The sequence below is a fragment of the Cyprinus carpio genome, chromosome B5 (genome assembly GCF_018340385.1).
Source record: "Cyprinus carpio isolate SPL01 chromosome B5, ASM1834038v1, whole genome shotgun sequence".
Lineage (NCBI taxonomy): Eukaryota > Metazoa > Chordata > Actinopteri > Cypriniformes > Cyprinidae > Cyprinus > Cyprinus carpio.
In genome coordinates this window covers 7,820,196-7,835,649 of record NC_056601.1, presented here as the reverse complement: position 1 = coordinate 7,835,649, position 15,454 = coordinate 7,820,196, and the positions used below count along the sequence as shown (strand labels likewise).

Sequence of the window (15,454 nt, the reverse complement as noted above, 5' to 3'; positions counted from 1 at the left end):
TTCTTAATTACTTTGGTGAATGTGGAAATCTAGAGCAAGGAAATATTTCTTTTTTTAGCCACCTACTGTTGCATAAACCTCTTAGTTTCTGATCCTCAATTGGCTGAACAGAAGAGTTTATTGGATGTTGTGTGTGGGCCCACAGTTCTTTACATCTTTGTACTACACACAGTAGCCTACTTGTTTATTTTTTATTATGACTTTTTATTTCATATTCTGTTTTCTTTTATTTTGTCCAAGAGTCAGAATTCTATTAAACTCTAGAATTATTATAATAAAGACGAGTGTATTATTGCAACAGTAATGTTGTCCTTTTTTCATTTATTTATTTAATTGATTGATTTATTTATTTATTTATTACAAACAAATCATTTAAATCACAGATGTTCTCTAGAATCTTTTAATACTGCTTTTAAGTGATAAGGGCATTTTAGTATTCACATGTAGAATTTTGGGCACCCAGCTAGGAACATTTCTTAGGCGGAACCTTTTACGAAGTATCAGAAACAACAGTCTGTTGACGAGGTTGCACAGTTAGGAAGTGTCCGAATACAGATAACAACGAACAGTGCAAATCTAGCCCACATCTGTTGTATTACTGTTGTTGTCGTTGCATTGCATTTAATTTCGTTTTGATGCAGTTAAAACAGTGACAGCCACTCAAAATGTTCGCAGGGTTACCGGAGCTGGGAATATCCAATGGAGAGGATCTGAAAGAAACTCTCACTAACTGTACAGAACCCCTGAAAGCCATCGACCAGTTTCAGGTTAGAGCTTAACACACTTGGATATGTACCTCTTTCTCTAAAACAGTCACAGTATTTAAATGCCTTGCATTAGGCATAAAACATTTCGTTTGCATGCAGCAGTCATGTTCATTGATTATAATGGGAGGGATCTACTTTTTGGCGTCGCGTGCAGTGTGACCAGCATATTACAAGATGATTAAACAGATGTCTGTTTGAGCGTACTAATTAATATGTGACTAGTATTTATTTGAATTACTAGTAAGTATTCCAATATGCCCTCTTCTAGTATCTATTTGTAGCTCATTACTGATTACTAATAACTAAGGAATAAGTGTCTAATGAATACCCTTGTGAAAAAGAAGAGTGCATTTGTAATAAATGTGCAGTTAAAATCTTAAACATAACGTTATATATATATATTAAAAACCTGTTCTTGCAGATAATGTAGTATTAATGAAATAAAAGGCCTTTCAAGTGTACATACAGTCCATGTTACTGACTCTTAACACACTTAAGGAGACTTAAAAAAAAGTATTTTGTAATATTGTCAAATTAAAAGTTTTTCTTAAGTATGTTTTATTTATTTTTTAATCTTTTGTACACTTAGTTTGATGTGTTGTCTAACATACTAATGCACATGTAATTTGCTTGATTATAATTTAATTAACTGTAGTGTGTTATTTGGTATTACATTTAAAGTTAATATATTTAAAATGTGTTAAATTGCAACTTCATCATTGCAAATGTGTAATTACAAATATATTATAGTTTACATGTAGTTTGCATTTAAACTATATTTCACAGACACTAACAGTAATTAGGAAATTACATATAAAAAGTGCTACTTCATCTGGTAATTTTTTTTTTAATACTTATTGTAGATGCATTGCAATTAAGTGTCTGACAACACATATTCAAGTATATTCATTAAAAGCATAATATTTCCATAAATAGTACCTTTCTAATAAGTATGTTCATTTTGTGTTGTGTCTTGCTGTGTTTTTAATACAACTGTATTGTCATTCACAGATGGAAAATGGCATATTGTTGCCAACCCTACAGTCTGCATTGCCTTTCCTGGACCTTCACGGGACTCCACGGCTGGAGTTTCATCAGTCAGTCTTTGATGAACTTCGTGAAAAGTTGATGGAGCGTGTTGCCACAATTGCAGAGGGCAAGGATGAGGACAGGTGAATGAAAAGTTTGATTTCGAACAATTTTTTTATACAGCAGATCATAATCAGCAGATAAAAATCATACTAATGCATCCCCTTAAATTCACACAGGTATGTAAAGCTGGAAGAACTTCTTGAGAAAAGCTTCCCATTGGTGAAGATGCCATCCATACAGCCCATTGTCATGCAAGTGCTGAAACATCTGCCAAAGGTTTGAATGTGTTTTGTGCAATGACTTATTACTATAGTGGTTGGGTGTCAGATATATTTCAAGATAGCACAATATACAGACTCATTTTAAGCCTTATCTTGCAGATTTCAGCCTTACGTGTCCTATCTATTTTATGTCAATTTATATTTTATTATTATAGCTATCATAATAGTGCTTTTAGTATAACAGTGACAATCTTTTTGCACTCTTATGCAGGTACCTGAGAAGAAGCTGAAGCAGGTGATGGCTGATAAAGAGCTGTACAAAGTCTGCTCAGTGGAGGTGAAACGGCAGATTTGGCAAGACAATCAGGCTCTTTTCGGGGACGAGGTGTCTCCTCTATTGAAACAGTATATTGTGGAGAAGGAGGCGGCTCTTTTCAGCAGTGACCTCTCCATCCTTCACAACTTTTTCAGTCCTTCACCCAAAACACGGCGACAGGGTGAGGTAAGGGGCAGGTGTTTTTTCTTACACTATTGGAATTAATAAAGTAAATTTTTAATACATTGAAATTTCAGTTGTAACTGTAATTTTCTCAGTTAGATACAGAGTCTATATTATAGTATGTTTATACTAAAGCAGAATGGGCCAGTCTAATCTGGACTATTTAGATCAATAATCTTATTTAATTTGAAAACTGTCAGTGTTAGTGTACTGTACTGTTTCTTTAATGAAATTCTGAAACATTATAGCCATTATTAAAACATTCCAAAAACTTCTCATTTTCTAATAATACTATGCATACCTAAAAATTAAGATTATAAGATTTTGAATGTGTATAGCATAAGTAAATGTTCTTGTAATGTTGTATCAGTGTTGTGTTAACATTAATCTTATGTTCTTCTAATTTTAACGTACTAATGTCAGTTTTTATGTAATGTTAGCATTATGGTGATTTAGTGTTAATGTAATGTTGTGTCGGTGGTACTGTAAAGGCTGGTTACTGTTATTCTCTTATGTATTTATTCTTTATTTATTTTTTATCAAACTTGGATTTTGGTGATTGTTGAGCAAAAATCAACTCTGTCCACACTGTGATTTTGTTTTGTTTTTTTGTCAGGTGGTGTTGAAGCTGACTCAGATGATTGGGAAGAATGTGAAGCTCTATGATATGGTACTACAGTTCCTGCGGACACTATTCCTGCGCACACGGAACGTTCACTACTGCACCCTGCGAGCTGAGCTGCTCATGTCCCTCCATGACCTCGACATCAGTGAGATCTGTTCAGTTGACCCCTGCCACAAGGTGTGAAACCAGTTTCCTGTCTGTTTTCAACTGCAACTTCATGATTCAGCACCATTTGTAGGGGCCTTCCATTTATCATGTTTGTATAAAATGGTCTAAGTAACTGTTACAAAAAGGTACAGGAACTGAGCTCTTTTCTGAAAGTCAGACCTCAAAGCAGTGTTTTGGTTGTTTATAAATTAAAACAATTAAAAACTGTTTTAACTATTGCAGTATGTGATCATGCACCATAAAGTTGACCACTTTCAATTCAAACACACCCTACAATGCAAAATCCTTATCTCTGCTCTTATCCTGTGGTAGTTTTCTTGGTGTTTGGATGCCTGCATCAGGGAAAAGTTTGTGGATGCTAAACGGGCCCGAGAGTTACAAGGTTTCCTGGATGGGGTGAAGAAAGGGCAGGAACAAGTGTTAGGGTACAAGATTCACCTATCCATATAGACACGAGGTAACATAGCTCATCCTCAAAAAATTAAAAATGTTACACATTCTTTCTCTGTTTCTCACAGTGACCTGTCTATGATCCTCTGTGACCCATTTGCCTGTAACACACTAGTGTTGAGTACCGTGAGGAACCTTCAGGAGCTATTGAGCCAGGAGGCCCTGCCCAGAGTAAGAACTCGGTTGATTTTAGATTAAAGTAGACATTTTTTTTGTGTAGTTATTGTCAACTAAAACTTATTAGTGAACGAACTCCATCGCACACCTGTAAGTAATAGGTGCGTAGAAAAAATAAGACCTGGGGGGTCATATCAACATATAAGGAACTCCCGCACACTATCTTAACTTGCAAAATAAATTTTTAATCACACAACGTTTCGGTCACACGACCTTCATCAGGAGTATACAAATGTTCAAATTCATCTCTTTTAAGATAAACACATGACCAATTAACAGAGTTCCATCTGCAAATAATTAAACTCATTGGGAGTACATAATTAGTTAAGATAGTGTGCAGGAGTTCCTTATATGTCAACTAAAACTTATTAAAAGTAGTTTTTGGTAATTAGGGATGTAACGATGCATCCCGGGCCAGTTGAAAATCGATGCAAAAAATATGCGACGATTCAAATGTTAAATGAGCTAAATGATCTCAATAGAGTTGGGGTGGTTGTTTATATGAATGTATCTCTGAGGGGAGAAAAGTTCTCTTTAGAAAAGTTTAGATGACATTTTCTTTTCATTTTGCATCTGTCTAATACATATTAAAGTACTGTTTGTTTACAGCAGAATGGAAGGAAATGCTATATTTCTGCTGTTTCATAAGCACCACCTGCTGTCAGAGAGTGAATTTGCATTTTCATTCAGCACATCTGCTATTTCTGTTCAGATGTTTTGTGTAGTACAGTTTCACAAAGTTTTTCTTCAGGTTTGGAAATAATACAATATAATTTAAATCCAAAACTATGCAGCATCTTTGTTTGTAACATGATTAAAATGCAGTGGTGGCCTGTAATTTTAAATGGAAAGAGCACAGACAAACCCTTAGTTTGTTTTTAAGATTTTTTTTTTTAAAATTTGCATTATTAGTTTATTTGATTTTGGATTAGTAATAAAATATACAGTTTTGTTATTCTAAATATTTACATTTCACAAAGAAATGTGAAGCATTTTGTTCAAGCAATAATAAAAGGGCACCTTTTCATTTATAACCCAAATCTCATTTTGTAAAAAAAAAAAAAAAATAGTCAGAAAATCATATCGTAAATAGTATTGCATCGTGAGTTAAGTGAATTATTACATCCCTATTGGTTATTAAAATAAAGCTGAAATTAAAAGTAAAATATAAATATTAGATGAAAAACTTAAACTTTGCAAGTTTAAATTGTACATTAAATTGTATAAATTCAATAAAGATAATATACAAAAATGAATTAAATCTAAATAGAAATATTAAAAAGAATAATAAAGCACATACATCTTTTAAACTTACAATATAAAATTAAAAGTTTATTTGAAACATCAACACATACAATAATAGTAGAAATAATACTAAATAACATGCTAATATTTAATAATATGAAATCACTCTGTTTTCATGCACAGGACAGCCCTGATCTTCTCCTTCTGCTGCGGATGCTTTCTCTTGGCCAGGGTGCCTGGGATATGATTGACAGCCAGGTTTTTAAAGAGCCCCGAATGGTCAGATTAACTCTTGGCATTCTTCAATACACTATAACCTAACATTTGAAATGGGTTTGTACACTTACTCAAGGCTGGTCTTGTTTACCATCAGGATTTGGAGGTGGTAACGCGCTTCCTGCCTGCCATGATGTCAATAGTGGTGGATGACTACACGTTCACTGTGGAGCAGAAACTGCCGAGTGAGGAGAAAACCTCTCTGACGTACCCCACCACGCTGCCTGAAACCTTCTCCAGGTATGCTCCTCAGCTCAATATTTTCAGCAAAGACTCAATTTTCTAAAATTGATGGTGTTTTTGTCTTGTCTAGGTATATACAGGAAAACAGGGTGGTGTGTGAGATTGGTCTATATTATGTGCTTCATATTGCCAAGCTGAGGAATAAAAATGCTTTACAGCGGCTTCTGCCTGCACTGGGTGAGTCTCCTGTCAGAGACTTTGGATTAATGGATCCATTAGTCAGAGCCTCACAGACACTGATCACTTTGTGTGTGTGTGTTTGTGCAGTTGATACCTATAACGACATGGCATTTGGAGACATCTTTCTCCATCTTCTCACTGGTCATCTGACTCTGCTCTCTGATGAATTTGGATCAGAGGAATTCTGTACTGCAGTCTTTGATAACTTCCTCCTCACATCTTTCTCTAGGTCTGTAATACATTTTTATAGACTAAATTCTTCAGTGCTTGAAAAAAAAAATCATTAGTAAGATAAAAATCAAGGTTAATACTGTGGCTCAGTTCACTGCAGTTCTAGTATGTTTTTCGCTCTCGCTTGCAGTAAGGAGAATGTTCACCGACACTGTCTTCGCTTGCTGAATCATCTCCATCAGAAGGTGCTGGTGTCCTATATGGAAACCTTAACAAAGACGCTTGAACCACCAAAACAGGTATTAAAACAGGAAACAGAATGAAAGTGAATTTGCTGAAATATTGCCTAAATTACTTTAACTACTGATTAACATTGTCCAATGTTAATGCAACAGTGCAGGCCCACTTTTTTAGTGGCCTTATAGTCCTGGGAAATATTTTTCCAATTCATTTTTCCCATAAGAGTTATAAGACAAGGATCAAAACAACCAGATATGAGCAGAGTTACAACATTACAAACTTGTATTATTTATAGAAAATTATATATGTTTGAATTCTGCAGCTGAACACAAATCTAAAAAAAAAGTTGCAATAATGTAGGCTGAAGCATATACCATTGATTAACCATAATTAGTAGCATTTGATTTTGATTAATGATTACCAATTTTTTCCCCCATTGAAACAACATGCACTGATAACTTGTTTATAAGACCAGATTAAGAAAGTAAATTGCACCTCATCCACTTCTGTTCATAGATGATAAAAGTATTCTCTGTTCCTCTTTGTACTATGCTGAAATTTTATAAAGGAACCATGTTTTAATTCATGCTATTTCAGAGCAGTGAGTCAGTGAAGGAGCTGTACACCCTGTTGAAGGAGAAGCTCGAAGCTTCTAAGAAAAGCCCCCCGGAGCCAGAGGAAGCACCTTCTATGGATCTGGGCCTTCACCCTGTTGCTGTGCCCTCCACCCCCTCCACCCCTACAACCCCTCTTTGAGAGAGACTGGATGCTAGAGAGCAGCAACAGCAATCATGTTCACATGGGGATAGGCAACATGCCTTATGTCATAAAGACTGACCTGAACGTGTGTAAAATCCAACAGTGCTAGTTATGAATTTTCTTTTATAAGGGTCATTTTAAAAGCGTTTTCAATTTTGCAATTTTGTTGGCTCAGCTCTTTTACCATTTAAATGTTTCTTTTAATTTAGTCTTGTCTCATTGTTGTATAAATTCAGACATAGTCTCTTATGTGCAGCATTTCATAGTTAATTATGTTGTGCTTTGGATTGTGTCAGTGATGAGCCCTAGTGTAAATAAAATAATTGATAAGAATGTTTACAGTCCTTGATTTTGGAGCATTTTGAATGCATTAAACCTAACTGATTAGATCTTTTGTTTTGTTTTTGCCTGACACTGTGTCCAAGCCAGATATGGCTAAAAACACAGCAGAAACTGTCACTTCCATTCAGAAGATTGGCAGCCTCTCTTTCTGCAAGCAAACTGCTGTCTCACACCCGCAACCAAATAGAGAAGTACAAAGTATTATAATTATTATCATTATAAAAATAATGAAAATAACATTTAACAATATGCAAAATACATACTTCGTAACTGATACTATCTTTGTCATGGAATGCACTTTTTAACATGAGGTTTTTAAGGTCTAAGGTGAATTATCTGTTGTTGCTTTCATTATTGCTGTTAAAATAATATGGCTATAAAAGTAGGCAAAAATGTTTCTTTAATAAGTAAAATTTCCCCCATTGGATATATTTTACACTAGTGGCAAAACCATTATTTTTTGCATGTTGGTCAATTTTTAGACTTTGGGCTATTTTGCTTCCATAACATGTATTCTTTCAGACTAGTGGAAAAAACTCTAAAGTACACATAAGATAAGATAAGATAAGATAAATTTTATTGTCCCAAAGGGAAGAAGTTGGTACTCAGAGTGAAGGACATGAGTGGGATCTGAAATAATTTTTTGAGCCTGTCTAATAACTTTCTTCAAAAAGAGCCTAAAGTGTGGGATGCTGCTTAACTCCCATAATTTTCATGGCTCTCTGTGTTAGTTGTGCAATCTGGGCTTTCAAATGTACACTTCAGATTGCCAAACCAGGCTGAGATGCCACATCAAAAAATGCTCTCGATTACAGCATGATATAAGAGAAGCAACACTTTCTGGTTAACACCAAATACAAATACATTTGAGTACTTTCTTACATTTACCCTATTTGTGTCTGTTTATTTCAATTCCAATACATATTTTTTCACTTCAGTAGAATGCACATTCCTAGAGGTCTTAACATATAACATTCATACACAACATTTATTAACTAGTATTTTCTGATTCATGGAGCGATAAAACGAAATATCTTTAATATTAAAATTCCTTTTGTAAAAAGAAGCCTATTTCAGCAGAATGTGAGCAAAATTTTAAACCTGGCTTCATCCAATGTTTAGATTTCTGTTCTGTGCAAATGAGTGTCTTTTTAATGAGATAATGATTTGCATATTTAGACATAATCTAATTTTCATTTGTTAACTATTAGTTATTTTTTCTTCTATTCACCTGTGTTGTACACAAAATGCCTAGAAAATTCTCTGTGCTGCTGTCTCCACCTAGTGTCTTGTAATGAGAGTCTGGCTCAGTGAATGGCCTTCTGTCTTGTGATGGTTGTTGTGGTGGTGTGTCATATGCAGTAGCTCAGAGTAACCTGACAGATGCACCTCATAACCTCTACAGTCCCTCCTCTTACTGTCATAGCTGAGCTTCTCAAGGGGTTCCGATTCATATATGTACTTGTCAGTTGCTATCAGTTGTGTAGTCTATCTATCTATCTATCTATCTATCTATCTATCTATCTATCTATCTATCTATCTATCTGAATGTCTGTCTGTCTGTCTATCTATCTATCTGTCTATCTATGTATCTATTTATCTTGATAGCATTCAGTTCGATTTTAACAGTCATCACCTGGTGGAAATTATGGTATATGGTGTTTCCCCATGGGAAATAAAATAACCGCAGCGATATTTAACATCTTCCCCACACTGCTAAAAATGTGTTTACTTTATAAAAGCAGTGGTTAAAATAAATAGGAATTGAGCATGTACATAAAAGGAAGACATGCCTAAATTTGAAACTGAGAAGACACCAAGCGCCCACAGAGATGATGAGGGCTTCCTCTTTTTACTTCAGTTAAAAAATGCCTGTTTTACTGTCATGGTTTATGCAGCAGTAGTTGCACCATATCTGTTCCCATGCCGAGCAATCACTCTTCATTAGAAGAGCATTTAATTCACATACATTTATTTTATGTCACAATGTTTCTTTACTTTACATTTTTCGAAATACAACTCTGTGTTTAATAGAGTTTTACAATAAAAGTAAATTCCAGTTTTTAATATGGTCTCAGACATTTATGAAAATTTAAAAACATGTTAATTTTGAAAGTAGTTCCTGTGTTAGCATGTGTAGTTTGCAAGTGTCCTGTCCTGGAAGTTGCAGGAGGAGTCCCTGGTGGGTTAGTTGCTTGTCCCTGTTCTGTCAGTTCGGACAACATCATACTTGCCTCACAGCACCTACGCTGCCTCATTTCATTATTCGTCAAATGCAGGCAAAGACTGCTCGATCTTCCAGGTTTGCATTGCACAACATCAGAAAAATCAGGCCCTTTCTAACGGAGCATGCTGCCCAACTTCTTGTCCAGGCCCTTGTCATTTCTATGCTGGACTATTGCAATACTCTTCTGGCTGGACTTCCATCAAGCACAATCAAACCTCTACAAATGATTCAGAATGCAGCGGCACGACTGGTCTTCAATGAGCCTAAAAGAGCCCATGTTACACCTCTCTTTATCTCCTTGCACTGGCTACTGGTTGCGGCTCGCATCAAGTTCAAGACATTGATGCTTGCGTATAGAACAGCCACAGGTTCGGCACCTGCCTACTTCCATTCACTACTACGAATCTACATCCCCTCCAGAAGTCTGAGATCCGCTAGTGAGCTATGCCTCGTGGCACCATCACAAAGAGGCTCAAAATCACTTTCCAGAACATTCTCGTTCACCATTCCTGGCTGGTGGAATGATCTTTCCACCCCTATCCGGAATGCTGAATCACTGACCATTTTCAAGCGACAGCTTGATTGTTATTAATTTTACCCTTTGTCTGTATTGCAAAAAAAGTTGGATTAATGGCCATGATTTTTTAAATGAAATGCCCAACAAACATATTTGGGTCTGATGAATAATATATAGGCCTTTATGATATAGTCTGATGTTTAGGACTAAAAACCTCACAGACTTTTTTTTTTTTTACTTAGTATAAAATAAAGTTGGCAAGTAACTGTTTAGTGTGGGATTATTTTTGTATGGTATTCAAGCCATCCCCGGACTTTTATGACCTTTCACTTGATTTGTGGGTGGCATGGAGCAAGTATCATATCCTTGGCAGTTATAGGCTAAAGAAATACTCAGTGAAAAAGTGCAAAGATATTAGAAATTCAGACAAAGTATGCATCTGATTATCTTTAAATAGTTACATATGAAACTAATTTTGACTAGTCACTTGATGTCCTATGCAGAAAGCATATAGGCCTAATGCATTTATTTTGTGTCCTTATTTCGGTTTCAGTTCTGAATTTCCACCTTCTCAAATGATCTAATTATAGGCGCACATTTATCTTTTATCTTTAACTTTTACTGCAGCCATATACAAAGTGATGTAACACCATAGTACGCTCTTCACAAGTTATGCTTTTGCAGTTCACCAGTCGTTTAGAAGTTTGTGTGTGCCCATCTTGCAAGCTTTCTCGCCCACATTAAAGATAGCATCAAACAACTTGGTCCCTCAGATTAAAAGGAAATATGCTTTAAATATCCACAGGAAGTCTTCAGTGGCCATATATAATGCCTTACAGACGTCTAGAGAGTTATTGTTTCCATCAAGCTCCATCATTCAGGCTTCTCACGGATGGATTTAAAGGTAACAAAATTTGGTTATGTTTTCTTTGCAAATGTATTGTTTATACAAAATGTTATTTCAAAAATGTTTATTTTTTAATGTTGGTGGAAAAATCCAAGGGATCTTAATCTATCTAACCTTAATTCATAATATTTCTTTCTTCAGTGTAACCATGATTTATTATAAACCTAAAAATATTTTCATCTGCTGTTTTTTACAGATGAACAGTACAGAGGTCTCTAACGCCACCAGCAGTGACTGCAGTAGGGTTTGTCCCATAAAGCCCCAGCACATCTCCATTTCTGTGCTCATTTGTCTGACTTTCCTGGTTGGACTCCTTCTTAATGTCTTCAGTCTGTGGGTGTTCACGTGCAGGACACAAGAATGGACATGCAACACTGTTCTTCAGTTTCATCTAGCTGTCAGTGATGTCCTCATGTGTCCTATGGGACCGTTTATGGCAGTATATTATCACACTGCTAACTGGCTTTTTGGGAAAGTTCTCTGTCGGCTTAAAATAGCTTTTATAACCTTTCACATTAACAGCAGTATTCTGTTTCTGACTTTCATTAGCATTCAGCGATATGTGGCCGTGGTACGCTTCAACCAAGACTCTTACATGAATCGAAAGGACTTTGTCCAGAAGCTCTGTTTTGGAGTTTGGCTTTTTGTATTGGTTAAAGGAACTGTTTTAGCAGCTGTTTTAGACACAAGCACCATGGACAATCACACATTATGCCTCAGCATTCACCAAGAAAAATATACTGACTTTTATTTCATTGTAAACTTCACTGTCCTCATTCCTGGATTACTTCTTTCATTCGTTGTTTCTGCGATCTGCTACACTCTTCTGGTGCGCTCAATGTCCCGTCTCGACACTAGCCATGATAGTGGACAAGCTATTAAGAGCAAATCATGTAAAATGGTGGCTGTTTGTTTGACTATTTTTGTTGTTTGCTTCACTCCTATGAATGTGCTGCGCAGTGTGGGTCTTGTGGTCAAGAAATTCTTCCCCTGTAATTGCGGTCTCCTTTTAAATGTGGAGACTGCATACTATGTGTCATGGATCTTGGCTGGAGCCAACTGCTGTCTCGACCCAATTATCTATTGTTTTAGCTCTCAGAAATTCACAAAAACATTTCGTATATCTCTTAGGAAGATAGGTTTGAGGCTTGAAATGAGTCACGGTGAATCTTCTTAAGATTGCTCTCCTGTTAGCTAGAACATCTTTTGGTTAGCAAGGAACATACTCAAACTGTTGTTACAGTATATATATTGTATGTATTATGTATGTGTTGGCACAGAAACTTTTTATTGTAATTGCAGTGAAATTCTGTATGTATGTTTATAGCTAATTTAATTTAATGCAAATGAAATACTTTTGCTTACTTTTTTGAAGCAAATTATTAGATTTGTTAATAATTGCACTGAAAATGATTTATTGCTGTAGGATTCTTTTTCTTTTTTTTTCATTGACATTCTATATATGAGCAACATCAGACCAGGTTACACCTTATTTAAATAGTCTTAAAATCAATTAATTGTGAAACTGGTGTTCTTATTAAAGTACCTCTCTGCTCATAACATAGTGGTAGAAAAGGGTGGAGTTTAGGTTAATGATTGCTGACTAATAAAAGGAAATCCTGTCTTGGTTCCTTTTTATCACACATTAACTGAAATGTTCAAGTAAAGCCGTGTGCTTTCATATAGTCACTTCATCATACAATTTATATATTTCATATGAGGTTTGAGGGGAGTGTTTGCATAACCCGGTAAGTGCTCTGTTTAGCTTAATATTCATTTTTCGGAGGCTTGTTACATTTGGTAATTTAATAAGAATTTAAGCGGAAAGGAAAAATTCGTGAAAAAAGTGAAAAGAAAAATTATTCGGCAACTGGATAGTGCACAAAAAATTCACACAAATTTACTGTTAACTGATCACAGATTATATGTGTGTGTATACATTGCACACAAAACTGCTAAATAGGACATCAGTTATTTAATTCAAATAGAGTTCAAAACCTTTTCATTTATTTATTGTTTTTAAACATTTAGAGAGTTTGTCTACTCCATTACAGAAGTCCTGAACTGCAACATAAAAAACAGTAATAAAGTAAATGTAAAAAAAGTGTCTTAGATCCTTTCTGAATTTAATTTTTCTGTTTGTTTTTCTCTTTTTCTGTTCAAAAACATTGTTTTCCTCGTCCGAAACCACTGCATAACTTTTTCTTTCTTTCTTTATCTCGTTTTGAAGAGAGAAACAAATTTGGAGACAGAATTTTTTTGGAGAGAACAAAAAGTAGTAACTGTATTGAGAAAATCTTAGGATTTAGCCTAAGGAAGGATCTAAGGCACTTTTCCCCCCAACTTGATTTTTTTTTTTTTTAAGTTGCAAATCAGGGCTACTGTAATTTTCAGTTCATCTGATCAACAACCTCCCATTTTTTCTGCACAGTGGCATTCTTCAAAGATGAACACCTCAGATTTTCCCAACGCGAACCATAATGAAACATGTCTTCCTGAGCCTCAGCACGTGTCTCTGGCTGTGATCCTCTGTCTGGTCTATCTGCTGGGCCTTCTGCTCAATGGATTCAGCCTGTGGGTTTTCACCTGCCGCATTCACAAATGGAACTCTGGAGCTGTTCTTCAGTTTAATCTGGCTCTATCTGATGCCATCATCACTCCACTCACCCCCCTGATGGCAGTGTACTTTGTCAAGGATAGCAACTGGAGTTTTGGGGATTTTGTCTGCCGGCTGAAGATCGCCGTGCTCAGCATCCACTTTAATGGCAGCGTGATCTTCCTCACACTTATTAGTGTTCATCGATATGTGTCCGTGGTTCACTTCAACTGTTCCTCGTTGATAAAAAGAAAGCTATTCGTGAAGAAGCTGTGTGCTGGGATTTGGTGTTTTCTGATAATACTTGGCATTTTCTATGGATGGCTGCTCCCTGTAACCACTGAAGAAAATAATGGGCAGTGTCTTACTATTCATCAGAAAAAATTGATAGATTCTTACTTTATTATTAACTTTGTGATTTTCTTCTTTTGGTGTATTTTACCCTTAACTATATTAGTGTTTTGCTACAGTCGCCTGGCGAGCTCAGTGTCCCGCATTAACATAAATTCTACTCAGGGCCAGTCAGTCAAGAATAAGTCTATGAAGATGATAGGGATATGTGTATTCATATTTGGCCTTTGCTTTCTTCCTCTCAATGTTGTTCGGACTATCGGAGTAGTTGTGAAAAAGTATTATTCTAGTAAATGTAGACTTATATTGCAGTTGCAAACAGCATATTATGCATGCTATATATTGGCAGGAATCAACTGCTGCTTGGACCCCCTCATCTACTTTTTTGGCTCACGTAATTTTATTAAAGCTTTCAGAAGATCTCTGAAGATAGTAGGGATCAGACGTAATGTTGAAAACAAAATGGAATCAGAAACAGTAAGTCAAAGTGTAAACAGAAATGTAGTTTATTCTGTCTCTTAGGACATTAAGCAATTGAAATGGAAGTTGTGATCAAACTTTCTGAACTCATGGCAGTGAACAAGTCATCAGAGAAGAGATTTGTTACAAGGGGAAGTTAAAGCTTATAAGGGAACATGAACTAAAAAAGTCCAAAACACTGTCCATTTTGATTTCATGATGACTTTAATGGTGCTTTGAGAAGCAGCCTACTGCAAGATTACACTTAAAAATATTTTTGTCTTTATTTATTTGTCCTGTATGATCCTATTCCACAATACTGAAATAAAAAATATTTAAAAAATATTTTTAAATGTAATCTTGCTGGTAGTATTGTGAATTTGACAGAAAATGCAAAAAGAGAGTTTCTGCTAACAACACTGTGGAATGCATTAAGAATTTGTTAAAATAATTGTATAAATATTTATTCTAGCTTGCACAGTAATGTTTAAAAACATAAAAATGTGCTGGGCTTGTAACCTTTCACAAAATCCTAACGATAACTAGGCTAAATGCAGCAATAAGTTTTGAACGTTTTATTCATCTGAATCTTTCAGACAGTGTGAATAAAAATCTATTCTAAACTAATATTTTGAATGGTAGACAGTAGAATTTCAAATAGCCTGTGACAGTCATGCTCACATGTGAGTGAAACTAAATAAACAGAAGATCCATTAAGCTATTTATGTCATTGTTGATGACTGATAAAAGATGTAAAAATAACTTCCTCAGTATTTTTCCTATAATTTTTTTTAAATCTTTGTAAATTGTAAATGTGTTGTAAAAAAAAGTAACTGTATAAACGTTTAAAAACAACGAGCAATACAATTTCCTGTTGTTAAACTTTTCTTATCTGTCCTATAATAAAAAGATTTAAGAAGTGAGTAAGTTTATGTCTGTTTT

At 35.3% G+C, this 15,454-nt stretch overlaps 3 protein-coding genes across 3 annotated transcripts; all 3 read left to right on the top strand.

Annotated features, from left to right (window-relative positions):
• Positions 1-485: 485 nt before the first annotated feature.
• nelfb (negative elongation factor complex member B) lies at positions 486-7,500 on the top strand. The gene is made up of 13 exons (XM_019078277.2): positions 486-767; positions 1,779-1,939; positions 2,036-2,135; positions 2,352-2,582; positions 3,196-3,381; positions 3,685-3,797; positions 3,891-3,993; positions 5,428-5,523; positions 5,618-5,760; positions 5,834-5,940; positions 6,031-6,172; positions 6,305-6,413; positions 6,952-7,500. Exons 1-13 carry the CDS (start codon positions 666-668, stop codon positions 7,108-7,110), a joined length of 1,752 nt encoding a protein of 583 aa, XP_018933822.2. The 5' UTR covers positions 486-665; the 3' UTR covers positions 7,111-7,500.
• A 3,343-nt stretch (positions 7,501-10,843) lies between these two features.
• Positions 10,844-12,749, top strand: LOC109061135 (lysophosphatidic acid receptor 6-like). The gene is made up of 2 exons (XM_019078265.2): positions 10,844-11,103; positions 11,303-12,749. Exons 1-2 carry the CDS (start codon positions 11,092-11,094, stop codon positions 12,281-12,283), a joined length of 993 nt encoding a protein of 330 aa, XP_018933810.1. The 5' UTR covers positions 10,844-11,091; the 3' UTR covers positions 12,284-12,749.
• On the top strand, positions 12,732-15,435 carry LOC109061145 (lysophosphatidic acid receptor 6-like). Its single transcript, XM_019078276.2, has 2 exons — positions 12,732-12,854; positions 13,538-15,435. Exon 2 carries the CDS (start codon positions 13,553-13,555, stop codon positions 14,573-14,575), a length of 1,023 nt encoding a protein of 340 aa, XP_018933821.1. The 5' UTR covers positions 12,732-12,854; positions 13,538-13,552; the 3' UTR covers positions 14,576-15,435.
• Positions 15,436-15,454: the final 19 nt, after the last annotated feature.

Excerpts from the sequence above, each read along its gene's own strand:
- nelfb (XM_019078277.2), top strand. The coding sequence starts at position 666 with ATGTTCGCAGGGTTACCGGAGCTGGGAATATCCAATGGAGAGGATCTG. Across the intron at positions 2,136-2,351 it reads TGCTGAAACATCTGCCAAAG|GTACCTGAGAAGAAGCTGAA; the intron begins GTTTGAATGTGT and ends ACTCTTATGCAG. Across the intron at positions 3,382-3,684 it reads CAGTTGACCCCTGCCACAAG|TTTTCTTGGTGTTTGGATGC; the intron begins GTGTGAAACCAG and ends ATCCTGTGGTAG.
- LOC109061145 (XM_019078276.2), top strand. The coding sequence starts at position 13,553 with ATGAACACCTCAGATTTTCCCAACGCGAACCATAATGAAACATGTCTT.